Source organism: Lynx rufus, unplaced genomic scaffold, assembly GCF_022079265.1.
Source record: "Lynx rufus isolate CCGP_SWC_20201006 ecotype Redwood Valley unplaced genomic scaffold, mLynRuf1.p SCAF_4, whole genome shotgun sequence".
Lineage (NCBI taxonomy): Eukaryota > Metazoa > Chordata > Mammalia > Carnivora > Felidae > Lynx > Lynx rufus.
In genome coordinates, this window is record NW_025814856.1 from 63,602,286 (window position 1) to 63,618,349 (window position 16,064).

Sequence of the window (16,064 nt, forward strand, 5' to 3'; positions counted from 1 at the left end):
TTAGGAGCGTGTCCGTTCGGAATGCTTGAAAGCACACAGAGGTTTGCGCTGTTGGCAAATCCTCAGCCCTTGTGGGGGGCGGGCTGTGGGGGGCTCCTCGCTGAGGAAGCTCCGTGCCTGGGGGCTGCGCCTCCGAGGATGCTCCCTTCTGACCCTCCCGCTCTGTAACAGGTTCTCTGGAGCATCCTCACGGTGGCTTTGTCCGGAAGGTGTGATCTAGACGCCCTTCGCCTGCTACTGGCGTTTCCCGAGGACGGGAAGTCGGAGTCTGCGGTGCGGGAAGTGTGTGCCCTGCCCGGGCCCGAAGTGTATTCCCTGATTGTGTCCATGAGTCAGAACCTGAATCTGCGGAGTTTCATTTACAAAGTAAGGGGGGGTGACCATGGTGGGGGGGGCTGACATGGGAGGCATTGCATCTGCAGAGGGGGCCTGCCACGCAGCTGTGGGGGCCCAGCAAGGTGCACACCCCGCCAGCCTCCGCCAGCCTCTGTGTCTCCTGTGCACTGACTCTGGGAGGGGTGGCTCGAAGCAAGGGGTGCCCAGGAGACCTCCCAGGGGGCCCCTGGAGTCAGGCCTATCGGGACATGTGGCACAGCGGTGGTGGTGGTCAACGTGGTCAGCACAGAAGGACCAATAAGGAAAAGCCCTTCCCCATGTGGGGTTCCTTGGGGCTGTGAGAGCCACCCCCACGAATCAGGAGCTGCTCCCACCCCTCCTTGGCCTTGGCCTTTTCTGCCCCATTATGTTCTGAGACCCACAGCCTCAGTCCTGTGAGCGTCATGTGCCCATCTCTGCCAGGCCCTGGTCACTTGGGGAAGCAGCTCATTACCTGACCCACACGCTCCCGCACATGGCAGATGGGACAGTGTGTGAGGGAGAGGGTTGACTGTGGATGGTGAGCACGTTAACCCGGGGGTGCCCCGGTTAACCTCCAGTGACCCCCCCTGTGTGGACGGTGAGCACCACTAACCCAGGGGTGCCCCGATTAACCTCCACTGACCCCCCTGTGTGGACGGTGAGCACCACTAACCCAGGGGCGCCCCGATTAACCTCCAGTGACCCCTCCGTGTAGATAGTGAGCACCACTAACCAAGGGGCACCCCGATTAACTTCAGTGACCCCCCTGTGTGGATGGTGAGCACCACTAACCCAGGGGCGCCCTGATTAACCTCCAGTGACCCCTCCATGTGGATAGTGAGCACCACTAACCCAGGGGCACCCCGATTAACTTCAGTGACCCCCCACCATGTGGATGGTGGGCATGATAACCTGGGGTGCCCCCATTAACCTCCAGTGACCCCCCCCCTGCCGTGTAGACGGTGAGCACAGCTAACCCGGGGGCGCCCCCATTAACCTCCGCTGACCACCTTCTGGGCTCTGCCTCTTCTAGAAGTTCTTTGTCTTCTGTCCTCCACTGAGTCTTACACTTCCAGAAACTTTGCCTGTGCCCTTAGGGACCAGCCTTGCTCCACGTTCCTCCCCAGGGACAGATTTGCTGACATCTGGGCTCATCAGAGGTGGCACAGGTGTTGACAATGGCAAAAGTGCTTCCAAACTGGGGGGACGGCTGTGGGGTCAGGAAAAGGGGGGTTTGCCTTCCCAGCCTAGTTTCTTCGTGGTCCCCCTCCCTCTGCTGGGTAATTGTTAGGTTACACACGCACACACATTCATAGAACAAATACTTTCAGATCAAGTATATTTAAAATGCACAGGCAGGAGGGGGGCACCTGGGGGTCTCAGTCCATTAAACGTCCGACTCTTGGTTTCGGCTCAGGTCATGATCTCACAGTTCATGAATTCGAGCCCCATTTGGGCTCTGTGCTGACAGTGCAGAGACTGCTTGGGATTCTCTCTCTCTCCCTCTCTCTCTCTCTCTCTCTCTCTGCCCCTCCTCTGCTCGTGCTCTCTCTCCTTCTCAAAAATAAATAAATAAAAACCTAAAAAAAAAGAATTGTTTTATTTTCACTCTTAAAATATCCACTTTAGGCATCTCCAAGATGAAGAGAAATACTTGGAAATTGCTTTTAATTAAAATTTTGTTTGATGTTTATTTTTGAGAGAGAGAGAGACCGCAAGCGAGCAGGGGAGGGGCAGAGAGAGAGGGAGACACAGAATCCGAAGCAGGCTCCAGGCTCTGAGCTGTCAGCACAGAGCCCGACTTGGGGCTCGAACCCACAAACTGCAAGATCATGACCTGAGCTGAAGTCGAAAGTTTAACCGACTGAGCTCCCCAAGGGGCCCCCGATTTTAATTTTAACAACAGATTGTATTTCTTCCTGGTTTACGTTTGAGCATTGTTGGCGTAATCAAGGGTGTGATGAAAACCTGAACCAGGTGCACGCCAATGAAGAGGACGTTGATACGGCACAGCCAAGACGTCTCCGTAGTTCGAGAGAGAATAAAATCCAATAACCAGGCTTCCACTGCTCACGCAAGGCTCATGAGAGTAGAATGTACAATGTTGGTTATTTCACGTTGTGTCTTTTCCCTTTGAGACTCTGCTGCCTTTGGAAGTGAGCAGAGTGCTCAGCTCCCTGTTGGACGTGGTCTCCAGGCTCAGCCACCTGCTTGCCAAAGCCGGCCACGTTCTGGAATACCTTCCCGAATTTCTTCGTGTGAATAAAATCACTGCCTTGCTGGACACGCCCGACTTTCAACAGGTGTGTGTTCACTTTTGGTCCCCAGGGAAATATTCAGATTTGCTGCTTTGGCCTGTATTTGTCTTCCGGCATCTAAAGTTTGCATGTGGCAGCAAAACATAGCAATGGGAGTACTTTCTGTGGCTGCGGAGGCAACAGCCTGGCAGGAACGCTGGGCATCTCCCTAAAAACCAGAGGTCGGAGACTTCGTTGAGCCACATCCCCCCACATGGTGGTTGGAAGGGTTCACGCATAATCTGTGAAGTCTGAAATCCCTACATCGTGTATGAGCACCCATGAAATTCCACAGGCTTGTTTAACTTCATCCCGAGAGTTAATTGCTTTCAAAAACCTTCACGTTTATTTACACGCAAATAATTGGCTTACGAAGTACAGATTATGTACTGCAAATACAAACACAAACTTGCAGGAAGTTAGTGGGGTGATGGTAGCTTTTGCTTGGACGCCGTCTGCCTGGACGGGATGCGCGGGGAGAGCAGGTGCGTGGGGACGCGCAGAGAGAGGTGCACGGCGCGGGGCGTATGGCAGGGTCCTCAGCGGCCTCGGGTAGGACAGTGCTGTGTTCATCCAGCTGATGGGCAGTTTGGAAAGCCGTCAAGTGTCTGGAGGATCTCGGCGGTAGACAAACGTGAAGAACATTAATTCGCAGATTTAGCGATCTTTTATGGATTGATCATTTATCACTGGACGGACCAGGATTTGCTGGTGCGCGTGCTTGCGCGTGTGCGTGAGCGTGGTCTTTGTGTCTCCTAATGGGTTAAAGTCCAGAAAAATCACTGCACGTTTTGCGGGGTGTTTGGAGGGCAGAGAAGTCTGAAGCCCAGATTGCGTGCTCGGGCGTGGTGAACGTCTTGTGTGTTCATTCAGCTGGAGACAGGGCTCCCTTGCAGAAGGCGGAGTCCCTGTTGAACGATACCTTATTTGCCTCATGTTCTCAGGATCTGCAGAATGGCCAGGCCAGAAGTTCAGCCTTCGGTTCTTTCCAGTCCGTGATGAAGAAGCTTTGCAAGGAGCCCACGTCGTTTTTCAGCAGCTCCAACTCATTCATTAACTTGCCCAGAGTTAACGAGCTCCTGGGAGGGGACAAAGAAAAATTCAACATTCCCGAAGATTCAAGTAAGGCGACAGTAATCTGTGTTTGCATCTTGGCCACAAGCCCTGCTCTGTGCTGAATGTTCGGTGTGAGGGTGGGCGCATACTGGCAAAAAGTGGTCCCCCTCCACCTTCTCAGCTGTATCTCTCCGCTTTCACTGAGGCCGCACATGTGGACGTGGCTGGTGGCTTTGGAAGCCCCTGGTGCCCACCCACACCAGCTGATCTTCTCCCTGTGTCATCAGGGAAATGACACAGGTCTTCTTGTATCCGTGTCTTAGATGAGAGCATCGTGATTCAGAGATAAGATCACATGGCCAAAAAGGCATCACTTGTTCAGGGGTGCGGGGCGCCGAACCCCACAAGTGTACTGGCACGCTTAGTCTGCCTTTCTAATTAAAACATAGCCACTTTTTTTTCTTAATTTTTAAAAAAATGTTTATTTGTTTTTGAGAGAGAGAAAGACAGAGCATGAGTGGGGGAGGGGCAGAGAGAGAGGGAGACGCAGAATCCAAAACAGGCTCCAGGCTCTGAGCTATCATCACAGAGCCCGACGTGGGGCTCGAACTCACGAACTGTGAGATCGTGACCTGAGCTGAAGTGCGATGCTTAACCGACTGAGCCACCTAGCAACCCCAAAAACATATCCACTTAAAGTGGGGCCAGGAAGTCGCTTATCCATCCACAGTCCTTTGCCACTGAGTCTCACAGAAGACAGATTTGTAGGTGGCCGCATACATTTCTCCTTGTTGTAGGATCTCACCACGTTGCAGGGACCAAAATGGTGCTCTTGGTCTCCGTGCCTGGACCCCCTCAGTGGTACTGGTCAGCTGGGGCTCCCCAATGGACCAGGGTGTCAGGGATGTCTGACTCTGGGCCTCCCAGTCCTTTTAAAAGGGTTTACCTGATTGCTTGGCCAGGATCATCTTTTTGAGAAATGCCAGGTCAGCTGATTGGGGACCTTATTTACAGCTTCAGCATTCCTTCACCATGCCTGGGAAACCCACCCAGGGGATGGCATCTGTCATTCCCAGCTCCCGTCTGCAAGTCAGGGCATGAACGCCAGGGGCCATGTTGGGATTCTGCCTACCACCTGCCCCGATATATATATACAAAATATATTATATTACAAATTATGTCTTATATACTTACATATATAAAACATTCTATATATTACAAATTATGTATTATATATTTGTATATATTTCTTTAATTTGAAAAATGTAAATCTAAATCTCCCTCTATGTACCATGTGCATGGGGTGGAGAGAGTCGTGGCAGGACCAGGGAGGAGGAGGAGGGGGCATTTTGTGGAGCTGGAGGCGTAAGGTGTGAAGCCACCTCACAGCAAACTCAGAGACAGTGTGTTCGTGTGCTCATCAGTGAGTGGATAGTTCAGGTAGTTCCAGATACAACATGATTTGGCAGTATAAACACACATTAATGTTGTTAATATCTGATAATTTTTGTTGTCCGCTTCTCTAATTCTCATGTCTTCTTTTTTTTCTTGCGCTTGGGTTTCTTGAGGATTTTTTATTTGCTCATGAAATCTAATCATCCATCCTTCCATCCATTCCTCCATCAATCTATTAATTCATCCATTTATCCTTCCTTCCTTTCTTCCTTCCATCCATCCATCCATCCATCCATCCATCCATCCACCTACCCATCCATCAATCCACCCATCCACACATCCATTGATCCATCCATCCATCCATCCATCCACACATCCATCCATCCATCCATCCACCCATCCACCTACCCATCCATCAATCCACCCATCCACACATCCATTGATCCATCCATCCATCCATCCATCCACACATCCATCCATCCATCCATCCACCTATCCATCAATCCATCCATCCACCCATCCATCCATCCATCCATCTATTCACCCATCCATCCACCCATCCATTGATCCATCCATCCATCCATCCACCCATCCACCCATCCACCCATCCACCCATCCATTGATCCATCCATCCATCTGTCCATCCATCCATCCATCCATCCATCCATCCATCCATCCACCTATTCATCCATTAGTCCATCCATCCACCCATCCATCCATCAGTCCATCCATCCATCCATCCACTCACCCATCCACCCATCCATTGATCTATCCATCCATCAATCCATCCATCCACTCATCCACACATCCATCGATCCATCCATCTATCCATCCATCCATCCATCCATCCATCTGTCCATCCATCAGTCCATCCATCCACCCATCCATCCATCAGTCCATCCATCCATCCATCCATCCATCCATCCATCCATCCACCCACCAATTCACCCATCCATTTATCCATCCATCCATCCATCCATCCATCCATCCACCCACCCATTCACCCATCCATTGATCCATCCATCTATCCATCTATCCATCCATCCATCCATCCCTCTAGCTATCCATCCATCCTTTCATCCATCCATTGATTCATTCATTCACACACTCACTCAACCATTCATCTGTCTAGTTATTTAGCCACCATTGAGGACCAGTCTTTCTTAGTGCTTTCATACATTGTATTTCAAATGATTGTCACACTCACCACAGACAATATTAGTACCCTCATCTTCCAGAAGACATGCTGGAAGCTCAGAGAAGGGTAAATCACTTACCCAAGTTCACACAGCTCACAAGTGGCAGATGTCAGGATTCCTGGTTTCAAATTTTTTGTTCTGTACATAAAGATGGTTATGTCTTTTCTGAAATGAAAATTGTTACTGTTTACATCAAGCTGATAATTTGAAATATAACTTTAAAGAATATCAATGAGAACAGCCTTTATAATTAATGGTTTAAAACTTCATTATGTATCCATGCTCTTAATTTATATCTCAGGGAGTTCTTTCTATCAATTTTATTGTACTTGTTGAATAAAAAAACGTTTTTTTTTTCCTTTTCAAGTGGACAATTTGGGAAGATGAAATTAATAGTGGAAGTGATCACAACAGCAATATTCATACCTTGGGTGTTAGGAATCATGGTATCAAAGCTAAGATACTTCCATTTTTTAAAATTATTTTTTAATGTTTATTTAAGAAAAAAATTTTTTTAATGTTTATTTTTGAGACAGAGAGAGACAGAGCATGAGCAGGGAAGGGGCAGAGAGAGAGGGAGACACAGAATCTGAAGCAGGCTCCAGGCTCTGAGCTGTCAGCGCAAAGCCTGACGCGGGGCTCGAACTCACGAATTGTGAGATCATGACCTGAGCTGAAGTCGGACGCTTAACCGACTGAGCCACCCAGGTGCCCCTTAATGTTTATTTTTGAGAGAGAGAGGGAGAGACAGCATGAGCAGGGGAGGGGCAAAGAGAGAGAGGGAGATGAAGAATCCAAAGCAGGCTCCAGGCTCCGAGCTGTCAGCACAGAGCCTGATGCGGGGCTCGAACCCACAGACTGTGAGATCATGCCCTGAGCCGAAGTTGGATGCTTAACCGACTGAGCCACCCAGGTGCCCTGAAATATTTCCATTTTAAATGTTCGCTCCAGGAGTAAAAGAACCAGTTGTACTAAAGTACTCATCACTATTTTAAAACCATATATAAGAATCAGTCACTAAGCACTATGGTGATGAAGGCTCTACCCTCGTTAAGCACCTATTCGGTTAGACAGGTTAGTTGAGTAAGCCCTCAGCCGAAACCAGTTAGCACCACAGCAATGATGAAAGCCACCTTGAGGAATCAAGGGTGGAGTGAAAAGAAGGTGACTTAATATATCAAAAACAGTAAGTTCAACACTTCTGTGTAGGTGCAGGGAAGAAAATTCAGTAACAAGATATGAAGCTAATTTCATAAGAAGAACCTAATTCTGTTCTCAATCCTGTAAGTGTTGACAGTTTTCTAGATTAAAGATCAGGTGCATTTCTATTACTTATTTTCAGGTGTCTTAAGGATGACTTAGTTTGGACACGTGAAGGTCATGCTTTCCTTTCTTTTAAAGTATTGAAGCGGGGCGCCTGGGTGGCGCAGTCGGTTAAGCGTCCGACTTCAGCCGGGTCACGATCTTGCGGTCCGTGGGTTCGAGCCCCGCATCGGGCTCTGGGCTGATGGCTCAGAGCCTGGAGCCTGTTTCCGATTCTGTGTCTCCCTCTCTCTCTGCCCCTCCCCCGTTCATGCTCTGTCTCTCTCTGTCCCAAAAATAAATAAACGTTAAAGTATTGAAGCAAGGGGGGCCTGGGTGGCTCAGTCGGTTAAGCATGTGACTTCGGCTCGGGTCATGATCTCACCGTTTGTGGGTTCGAGCCCCGCATCAGGCTCTGCGCTGACAGCTCAGAGCCTGGAGCCTGCTTCAGATTCTAGGTCTCCTTCTCTCTGCCCCTCTCCTGCTGGTGCTGTCTTTCTGTCTCTCTCAAAAATGAATAAATATTAAAAAATTAAAGCAAAAACAAAAAAACCCCAAAATATTGAAATAAACATGGTGTCCCGAAATTTCTTCTGAGACAAGAGGCGCCAAAGACAATGACAAGAAAAATTCTTGCGGAATTTACTGCCCAAATTCAGGATTGTGGCATGAAAAATGTATCTAGATCAGTCATTGAAAAGTGACGCATCATGGATATGTAAATGAGGGTTACTATTAGCCTGGGCATCCCCTATCGTGAGTAATTTTTTGTTTGTTTGTTTGTTTAAATTGTGGCAGCACCATTTTGCTTGAACCTCTATCAGGAAATTCTACAGTCTCCAAATGGCGCTTTGGTGTGGTCCTTCCTAAAACCTGTATTACATGGAAAAATACTGTACACACCAAATACTCCAGAGATTAATGAGATCATTGGAAAGGTAAGTCTGAATGAATGAGGATGTTGTAGATCGGGAAGAAATCTTTAAAGCTCCATAACGTTCTATAGATTGGAATGCAGATGTTTTTGTGTGTTGAGTACGGTCCATCTTGGCCTTTTCCTGCCCTTGCTGTTAACCTTGGTTGGACGTGCCAAGGGGTCTCTCTCCTGGGGGACACTTCGGGGGCAGGAGGTATTATTTGGAGCAGGTGCACTGGAGCAGGTGTTTTGCTTGGTGCAGCCGGTGCTTAAGGAAGAGTCAGACCCCACCTGTGTGTAGTCTCGGCCTGGTGAGGGACGTGTCCCATTTGATTGTGAGGCTTTGGCGGCCTCTCCCTGTGGAAGAGAAGCTGGGGGTGGGGCGGGCAGCTCCGCCTCCCCAGGAGCAATGCCAACACCGCAGGGCTCTGTTTTCCCTCTCGTACCACCTCCCACCTGTACGCTACGGGACTCGGGATGGTTCACGGGCACACTTTGTTCCGAGAGGATTGTGCTGTATCTTGTGTGGTCTTGTTTTCGTGTCTGGGGGTGGCTCGTGAGGAAGCCTGCAGGCACCTTGAGGGGAGCTTCACAGAGAACACGCGAACCGTCTGATCCAATGCTCAGACCAGAAGAGGAGAAGCCAGGTTGTACTGGTGATGAACATTCCAGCTTCAAGTAGTACTAACGTGAAAATGAAACAGTTAAGCGCCGGCGGCGGTCGTACGAGGAGGTGCGTTACTTTTGGTCCAGGTGGACTTTGCGCATCCCCGTGGTTGCCATGAGAACGCCCCAAAGCTCCGTCCCCGGAGCTCACGGCTCAGGGGCTGTCTTTGTCTCCATGCACTCTGAATGTGGCCCGTAACTTGTTTTCATCTGGAAAGCATCATCTCGGAGGGGTATTTACTGAAACTCTGACTCTTGCAGTGAAATGATGTTAATCTCGATAAACAGCAGGAGTGAGTCTTTTCACAGCTACTTCTGACAGGCCCGGAGCCAACGCCAAAGTTATTCCAGATTCCCTTCGTGGTTAAGCTTTTAAGGGCTGTGTTTTTTTTTTAAGGAATTTCATAGCAAATGACTCTCTAGAAAGCTTTCTTGTAAATTTCAATTGTTTAAAAAGAAGCTGTGAGTTTCTTTTTTTGATTATATGTTATATATTCGTGGTATTCGTAATACATGTGTTCTAGTGTTACAGGAATTAGTGTCACAGCTTGCACTTCTGAAGAGCTCACCCTGCGGTGGGGAACGAGGAGACAGAGAAGCGAAGGAATAAGTTAGATGTGATAGGAGGGGTATGTTCAGTGTGGCAGGATGCAGAGACCTGAGCTGCTCCTCGAGGACGGAAGGGTTTGGAAAAGCCTTAGGAGGGCAGGGCGTGTCTGCCTCTGTCAGGCTGGGGAGCCGGGACAGAGGTATGGGGAGGGATTGAGCCCCGTGCATTCTGAGAAAAATGAAAATGCTTTCTGTTTTTTTTAAAGTGTATTTATTTATTTGAGGTGGACGGGGGAAAGAGGCAGAAAAAGAGGGAGAGAGAGAATCCCAAGCAGGCTCCACGCTCTCAGCCCAGAGCCCGACACGGGGCTCAATCCCATGAACTGTGAGATCGTGACCTGAGCCGAAACCAAGAGTTGGACGCTCAACAGACTGAGCCCCCCAGGCGTCCCTGAGAATAATGAAAATTCTGGAGAAACCAGCAATTTCCCTGATTCTTGCTCCTCCCATGTGAGATTTTACAGGCAGTACCAGGAGCTGGCGTCCTTCTCACACGTCCAGTGTGACTGGCGACTTTGGATGTGGACATCCCGGTTTGCACTGATAAGGCTGCCTTTCTGGCATTGTAGGCAGGGTGTATTATTCTCACAGTCAGCCGCGACTGTCTGGCTTCCTGAACATTGGATGCGGTCAGTAGACACTTGGTCTCAAGCCCCACCTGGCTGGAGGTCCCGGAAGCTTTGGCACCTGTCATATGAAGCAACATCAGCTCCATGTTGTAAACTGTTTAGTACTTCGTCTTATTCTCTGCATCACTTTCTTTTTTTTTTTTTTTAACGTTTATTCATTTTGAGAGAGAGAGAGAGAGAGAGAGAGAGAGAAAGCATGAGCGGGGGAGGGGCAGAGAGAGAGGGAGACACAGAATCCAAAGCAGGTTCCAGGCTCTGAGCTGTCAGCACAGAGCCCGACGCAGGGCTTGAACTCACGAACCATGAGATTGTGACCTGAGCCAAAGTCAAACTCTCAACCGAATGAGCCTCCCAGGCGCCCCCAGAACAGATTTTTAACAGCAATATTGTGACAAGGACTGTTCAGCCTCCTAGCACCTCGGTGTGAAGTGGCCACCATGTTTTTAGGAGAGGGTGTTAATTTCACAGGGTTCATCCTTGGACACTGAGGGAGGCACCCAGGACCGTGATGGAGGTGACACAGGCAAGGCTGGGGGTGGCGCCCTCCCTGTTCCCTCCCTATGCGTGACCTTGGGCTTGTCACTCTCCCCGTAGAGACCTCTTCCTCCATCAGCAAAATGGAGGCGCGAGCAAGCTCCGGGATTTCATCGGGGAGACTTGTTCGTGGGGACACACTGCGGTCCATGGCGTCCTTACCGTGCGCTTCTTTGGCTGGGCTCTCTGACGGGTGTGTCCCCAAAACCATCTGCACCCCCTTTGACAACACTTCCCAGACCCCAAGAACACAATGGCTACGATATCTAGGGAAGACCCAGCTCGTTCTGGGAAGGTGTTTACATGTGGATTGATGGTATTTCCACGTTATTATTCGGGAGATCCCAGTCCATCAGTGTGCTCGTTTAGTTTTGTCGGTCAGAATTGTATTTGGTTTGGGGGCACCTGGGTGGCTCTTGATTTCAGCTCAGGTCGTGATCTCGGTTCATGAGTTCAAGTCCTGCGTCGGGCTCTGTGCTGACGGCTCAGAGCCTGGAGCCTGCTTCGGATGCCCCTCCTCTGCTCACGCTGTGTCTCTCCTCTCTCTCAAAAATAAATAAGCATATAAAAATTTAAAAAGAGAATTGTGTTGGTTTTGGCCCCAGGTCGATGCAAAATTAAAGAACAGAGTGAAGACAACACATGAGCTTTTATTTTTTTTTAATTTTTTAAAATGTTTATTTTTGAGAGAGAGGCGGGGGGGCGAGCAGGAGCAGAGAGAGAGGGAGACAGAGGATCCCAAGCAGGCTCTATAGTGAGAGCGGAAAGCCCAATGTGGGGCTAGAACCCATGAACCGAGAGACCTTGACCTGAGCCGAAGTCCGACGTGTAACCGACTGAGCCCCCCAGGTGCCCCAACACATGCATGTTAAGAGAGATTATAAAAGTGAAAAAAACGAAAACAGATACAAGAATTAGATTTTACGTCCACGAGTAAGTAGCCTGTCAGGAACGGCATCGTGAGCTCAGGGTGCACACGTCAGCCACCCACCGGTGTCCTTCCCGATGGGACGCCAGCCCGCTACACTCAGCACCGCGCTCTCCCCAGAAAAGTCATCTGACTCCCTGTGCTCCATTTCCTTTTACCAAACAGCCTAAAAATAACTTTCTTGCATGGCGTGCAGTCCGGAGGATCAGAATGAAAAATCAGAAATGACACTTAGGGGGCGCCTGGGTGGCTCGGTTGATTAAACATCCGACTTCAGCTCAGGTTATGGTCTTACAGTTCGTGAGTTCGAGTCCTGTGTCAGGGTCTCTGCTGTCAGCACAGAGCCGGCTTCGGATCCTCTGACCCCTTCTCTTGCTGCCCCTCCCCCACTCATTCCATCTCTCTCTCTCTTTCTCTCTCTCTCTCTCTCTCTCTCAAAAATATTTAGAAAATAGCAAACAAATGTAGTCCTGGATCTTCTCTACCGATGTGATTTCTGAAGGACATTATGACCGTGTTCGTCGGGTCCTGGGGAGGGTGAAAATCACCCTAGGAAGCAGGCAGAGGGGGCTGGGAGGCTGGGGATTCCCAGCCAGGGTGGGGCCTGGCAATTTTGTCCCCAGAGGACCTGTGGTACTATCTGGAGTTGTTTCTGGTGTCATAACCAGGGCGCTGCTGGTGGGGGGAGGGGAGGAGCTCCTGGCACCCAGTGGGTGGAGGCCGGGATGCCGCTGTGCACCCCGAAATTCACAGGGCAGCCCCTGCTGTCGTGGGGGAGGCTTGTCTGGTGTCACTGGTGCTGAGGAGGAGAAACCGCAGGATGAAAGGTGTCTAGACAGGGTGGGAGCCCAAGGGAGGAGAGGACAGAGGAGGGACAGCCTGCGCTCAGAGTGTGAGCCCAGGCTCACCCAGGCTATCCTGTCCTGGTGACGGTGCTCAGCGGGGGCTGGCTGTGGGCCGAGGGGGAAGCTGAGGGCACAGAGCGCTTGGCCTTACCCCTGTGTGTCTCAGAACAGGTTGTCACCGCATAAGCTGGCCCCGGGGCACCGTGGTTGTCAGGCAGGGGCAAGTGTGGACTAGCGTCTCCCGGCATGGGGTGGAGGGAGCCAGGCTTTCCTGATGTCTGTGTCCTGAGCTGAGGTTGGTGGCCAGCTGTGTGCCTGCAGCTCCAAGGGGCAAGGGGGGCCTCAGCCCCAGGGTGGCCTCAGCCCGGCTGGAGCCCCGTGGCCCGGGCCGGGTGTCTGAGAGCAGGAGCTGAGGTCAGACGTGTTTGTTGTATGGACCGCCATACCCAGTGCCCAGTATCACAGTGGGCAAATGGTTGTTGAATGAATCACACAATATTGATTATATGGCTCTTGTGCCCATTCTGTCGAAGACTTCCCTGAATTTACGTATACCCGGGACAGGATAATCTCTGGGCCAAGCCCTGTGCCCTCCCTGCGTCCGGTGACTCTTCCTTCCGTCACGGGGGCTGTTGTTCCCGGGCACAGGTCAGCGGTAGTCCCGCCTGAGGTTGGCAGCGGTCTGCTCTGGGTATTACTTACCCTGATTGACCCCTGGCCAGGCCCCTGGTGTGGACCGTCTCACTTACCCCTCAAACAAACGCTGGTGGAAGGAACTCATACCCATTATACAGAGAGGAAAACCACAGCCTGGAGAGGAGACATTACAGAGCTGGAAAGTGAGGGGAGCTGGAATTCAGGCCTCAGGCCACGTGTGTTACTCTGAAGTCTTTGACACACAGCCTGTACGAGCTTGCACGTAAACCGGCTGGGAGACTTGGACAAGAGATTTGTTTTCTCCCAGCCCTGGAGGCTGCAAGTACAAGATCAAGGTGTCCACAGGGTTGGTTCCTCCTGAGGCCTCTCTCTTGGGTGTGCAGATGGCCGTTTTCTCCCCGTGTCATCACATGTTCATCCCTCTGTGCGTGTCTGTGTTCTGACCTCCTTTTCTTATAAAGGCCCCACTCTTGGAGCGCCTGGGTGGCTCAGTCGGTTAAGCGTCTGACTTCGGCTCAGGTCATGATTTCACAGTTCGTGGGTTTGAGCCCCGCGTCATGCTCTGTGCCGACAGCTCAGAGCCTGGAGCCTGCTTTCGGATTCTGTGTCTCCCTCTCTGCCCCTCCCCCATTCTCTCTCTCTCTCTCTCAAAAATAGATAAACATAAAAAAAAAAATCCCGCTCATTAAGGATTAACATGTGACTTCATGTTGACTTTATCCCCCGTTTTAAGACTCTCTCCAAAAAGAGTCACATTCTGAGGTCCTGGGGGTTATGGATTTTGGGAGAACACAGTCTAGCATGAACACTGACACTTTCTTTTACCACTTGAAAATGGAAATGTGTGGGGCCATGTAGGAAACTCACCAACTCTGTCCGTAGGGTTCTGTGGCCAGTTCTGGAATCACACGGAAGGGAGGTTAATTTGCTAATGAGCGCATGAACACGGGCCTTGATTCTGCAAAGCAAGAGACGCACGGAGGCAGGTTCCAGGGCCGCTCCAGTGACATCACCTGGCCCTGGGGTCCCCCAGATACTCTTCCTTGAACCCTGTCACTGTGAACTCGCTCCTGCAGCAGGGTCCAACCTCACTCATCGGCGTTACCTGCACTGCCTGCTCATGACAAGCTGCTTGTAGGCTTGTTATGAAGAACCCACTGAAGAGTGCAGACCTTAGTTTCCAGGGCCGGCAGGAGGAGGAGAAGATAGGGTTCAGATCGCTTTTGTAATTAAAACACTTTCCCTAAAAGTGGAACTAGTGACACTTTCCCTGGGTCCCTGGAGGCCCCCCTCTGTCAGAGAACCGAGACTCCCTTTTATTCTGACAACAGTTTGCTCTCAAGTTCTTGAAGCAGCCGTGAAGCCTCGGTGTGGGTCCCGCTACTTTGGGCCTGAGCAAGTTTCCGGAGACCGAGGGCAGCTGGTGGCCTGGCAGCCGGACGTGCCGGCTGCTCTGAGATGGAGACCCAGGCCCAGGAGTCCAGGAGTCCCCGGGCTGTGAGCAGTGTCACGAGCAGGGCTTGGTGCCGGCCACATGAGCCCGGGAGGGAGAGCCACGCAAGCCCCACTGTCCCACTTGCTGACTGTGGCCACTCTGAGGTCCTCATGCAGAGCCCCACGTCAGACTCAGGGCGACCACCTCGGCACCCTGTCTCGACCTCCCCAAAGCCCCGGGGTCAGTTTCTGTGGCTTCTCACCTCTGTCAGCTCTGCGAGCCTACAGTTTTTCTTTTGTTGGGTATCAGACCACGTTTAAAACTAGTTTTTGGTGTTTGGAGTGATTTTGACATAGTTGCGTTATTGGCACCCCTGGGTGGCTCAGTCGGTTAAGCGTCTGACTTCAGCTCAGATCACGATCTTATGGTTCGTAAGTTCAAGCCCTGAGTTGGGCTCTGTGCTGACACCTCACAGCCTGCTTGGGATTCTCTCTCTCCCTCTCTCTGCCCCTCCCCCACTCATGCTTTCTCTGTCTCTCAAAAATAAATAAGCTCAGGGGCACCTGGGTGGCTCAGTCGGTTAGGCATCCAACTCTTGGTTTCGGCTCAGGTCATGATCTCACAGTTCGTGAGTTTGAGCCCCGCATCGGGCTCCACGCTGACAGTGTGGAGCCTGCTTGGGATTCTCTCTCTCCCTTTCTCTCTGCCCCTCCCCCTCTTACTCACTCTGTCTCTCTCAAAATGAATAAACTTGAAAAAAAATAAACTTAAAAAAAAAAGAAATTGCATGATCTTTCCTTCTTAGTTTTATTCACGGCATACACATTTTTGCTGTTTTCTGAGCACGGTGTCTGTCTGGTTATTTTCCAGTGTGTCGGTCAGGGTCCAATCAGAAGAAACAGCAAGGAAGGTTGAAATGAAAAATCACAACTGTAACAAGAGCTTAGAGTCCCAGGGGGTTGGTTAAGGATGTAAAGAATAAAGGCCCAGGGCAGACCCTCACCGGGGGCTGGCAGGACCTCGGGGGGCGGGAGGAACCACCCTGGAAATGGCCTCCCCACCCAGGGTCAGTGTCCAGACCCCACTGGGAGGAACACAGCTGTGGTCAGCTGGGTGCAGAGGTCACCGGGGGCCCTGCTGGTGATGCAGAGGACCTGCACTTGTGGGTGCAGGGGAACCCCTACGCTTGGCCACTCTGCAGAGCTGGACCGCGGCACAGCCGGGGAGGTCATCGTGGGG

General features: G+C 50.9%; 1 protein-coding gene across 1 annotated transcript in view; it reads left to right on the forward strand.

The window, feature by feature from the left end:
* ABCA13 (ATP binding cassette subfamily A member 13) overlaps positions 1 to 16,064 on the forward strand; it is a 394,379-nt gene that overhangs the window by 123,370 nt on the left and 254,945 nt on the right. The window contains exons 24-27 of the mRNA XM_047096975.1: positions 172 to 366; positions 2,496 to 2,660; positions 3,599 to 3,776; positions 8,405 to 8,544. Of these exons, the coding sequence (XP_046952931.1) occupies positions 172 to 366; positions 2,496 to 2,660; positions 3,599 to 3,776; positions 8,405 to 8,544 (678 nt within the window). The remainder of the gene's footprint in view (positions 1 to 171; positions 367 to 2,495; positions 2,661 to 3,598; positions 3,777 to 8,404; positions 8,545 to 16,064) is intronic.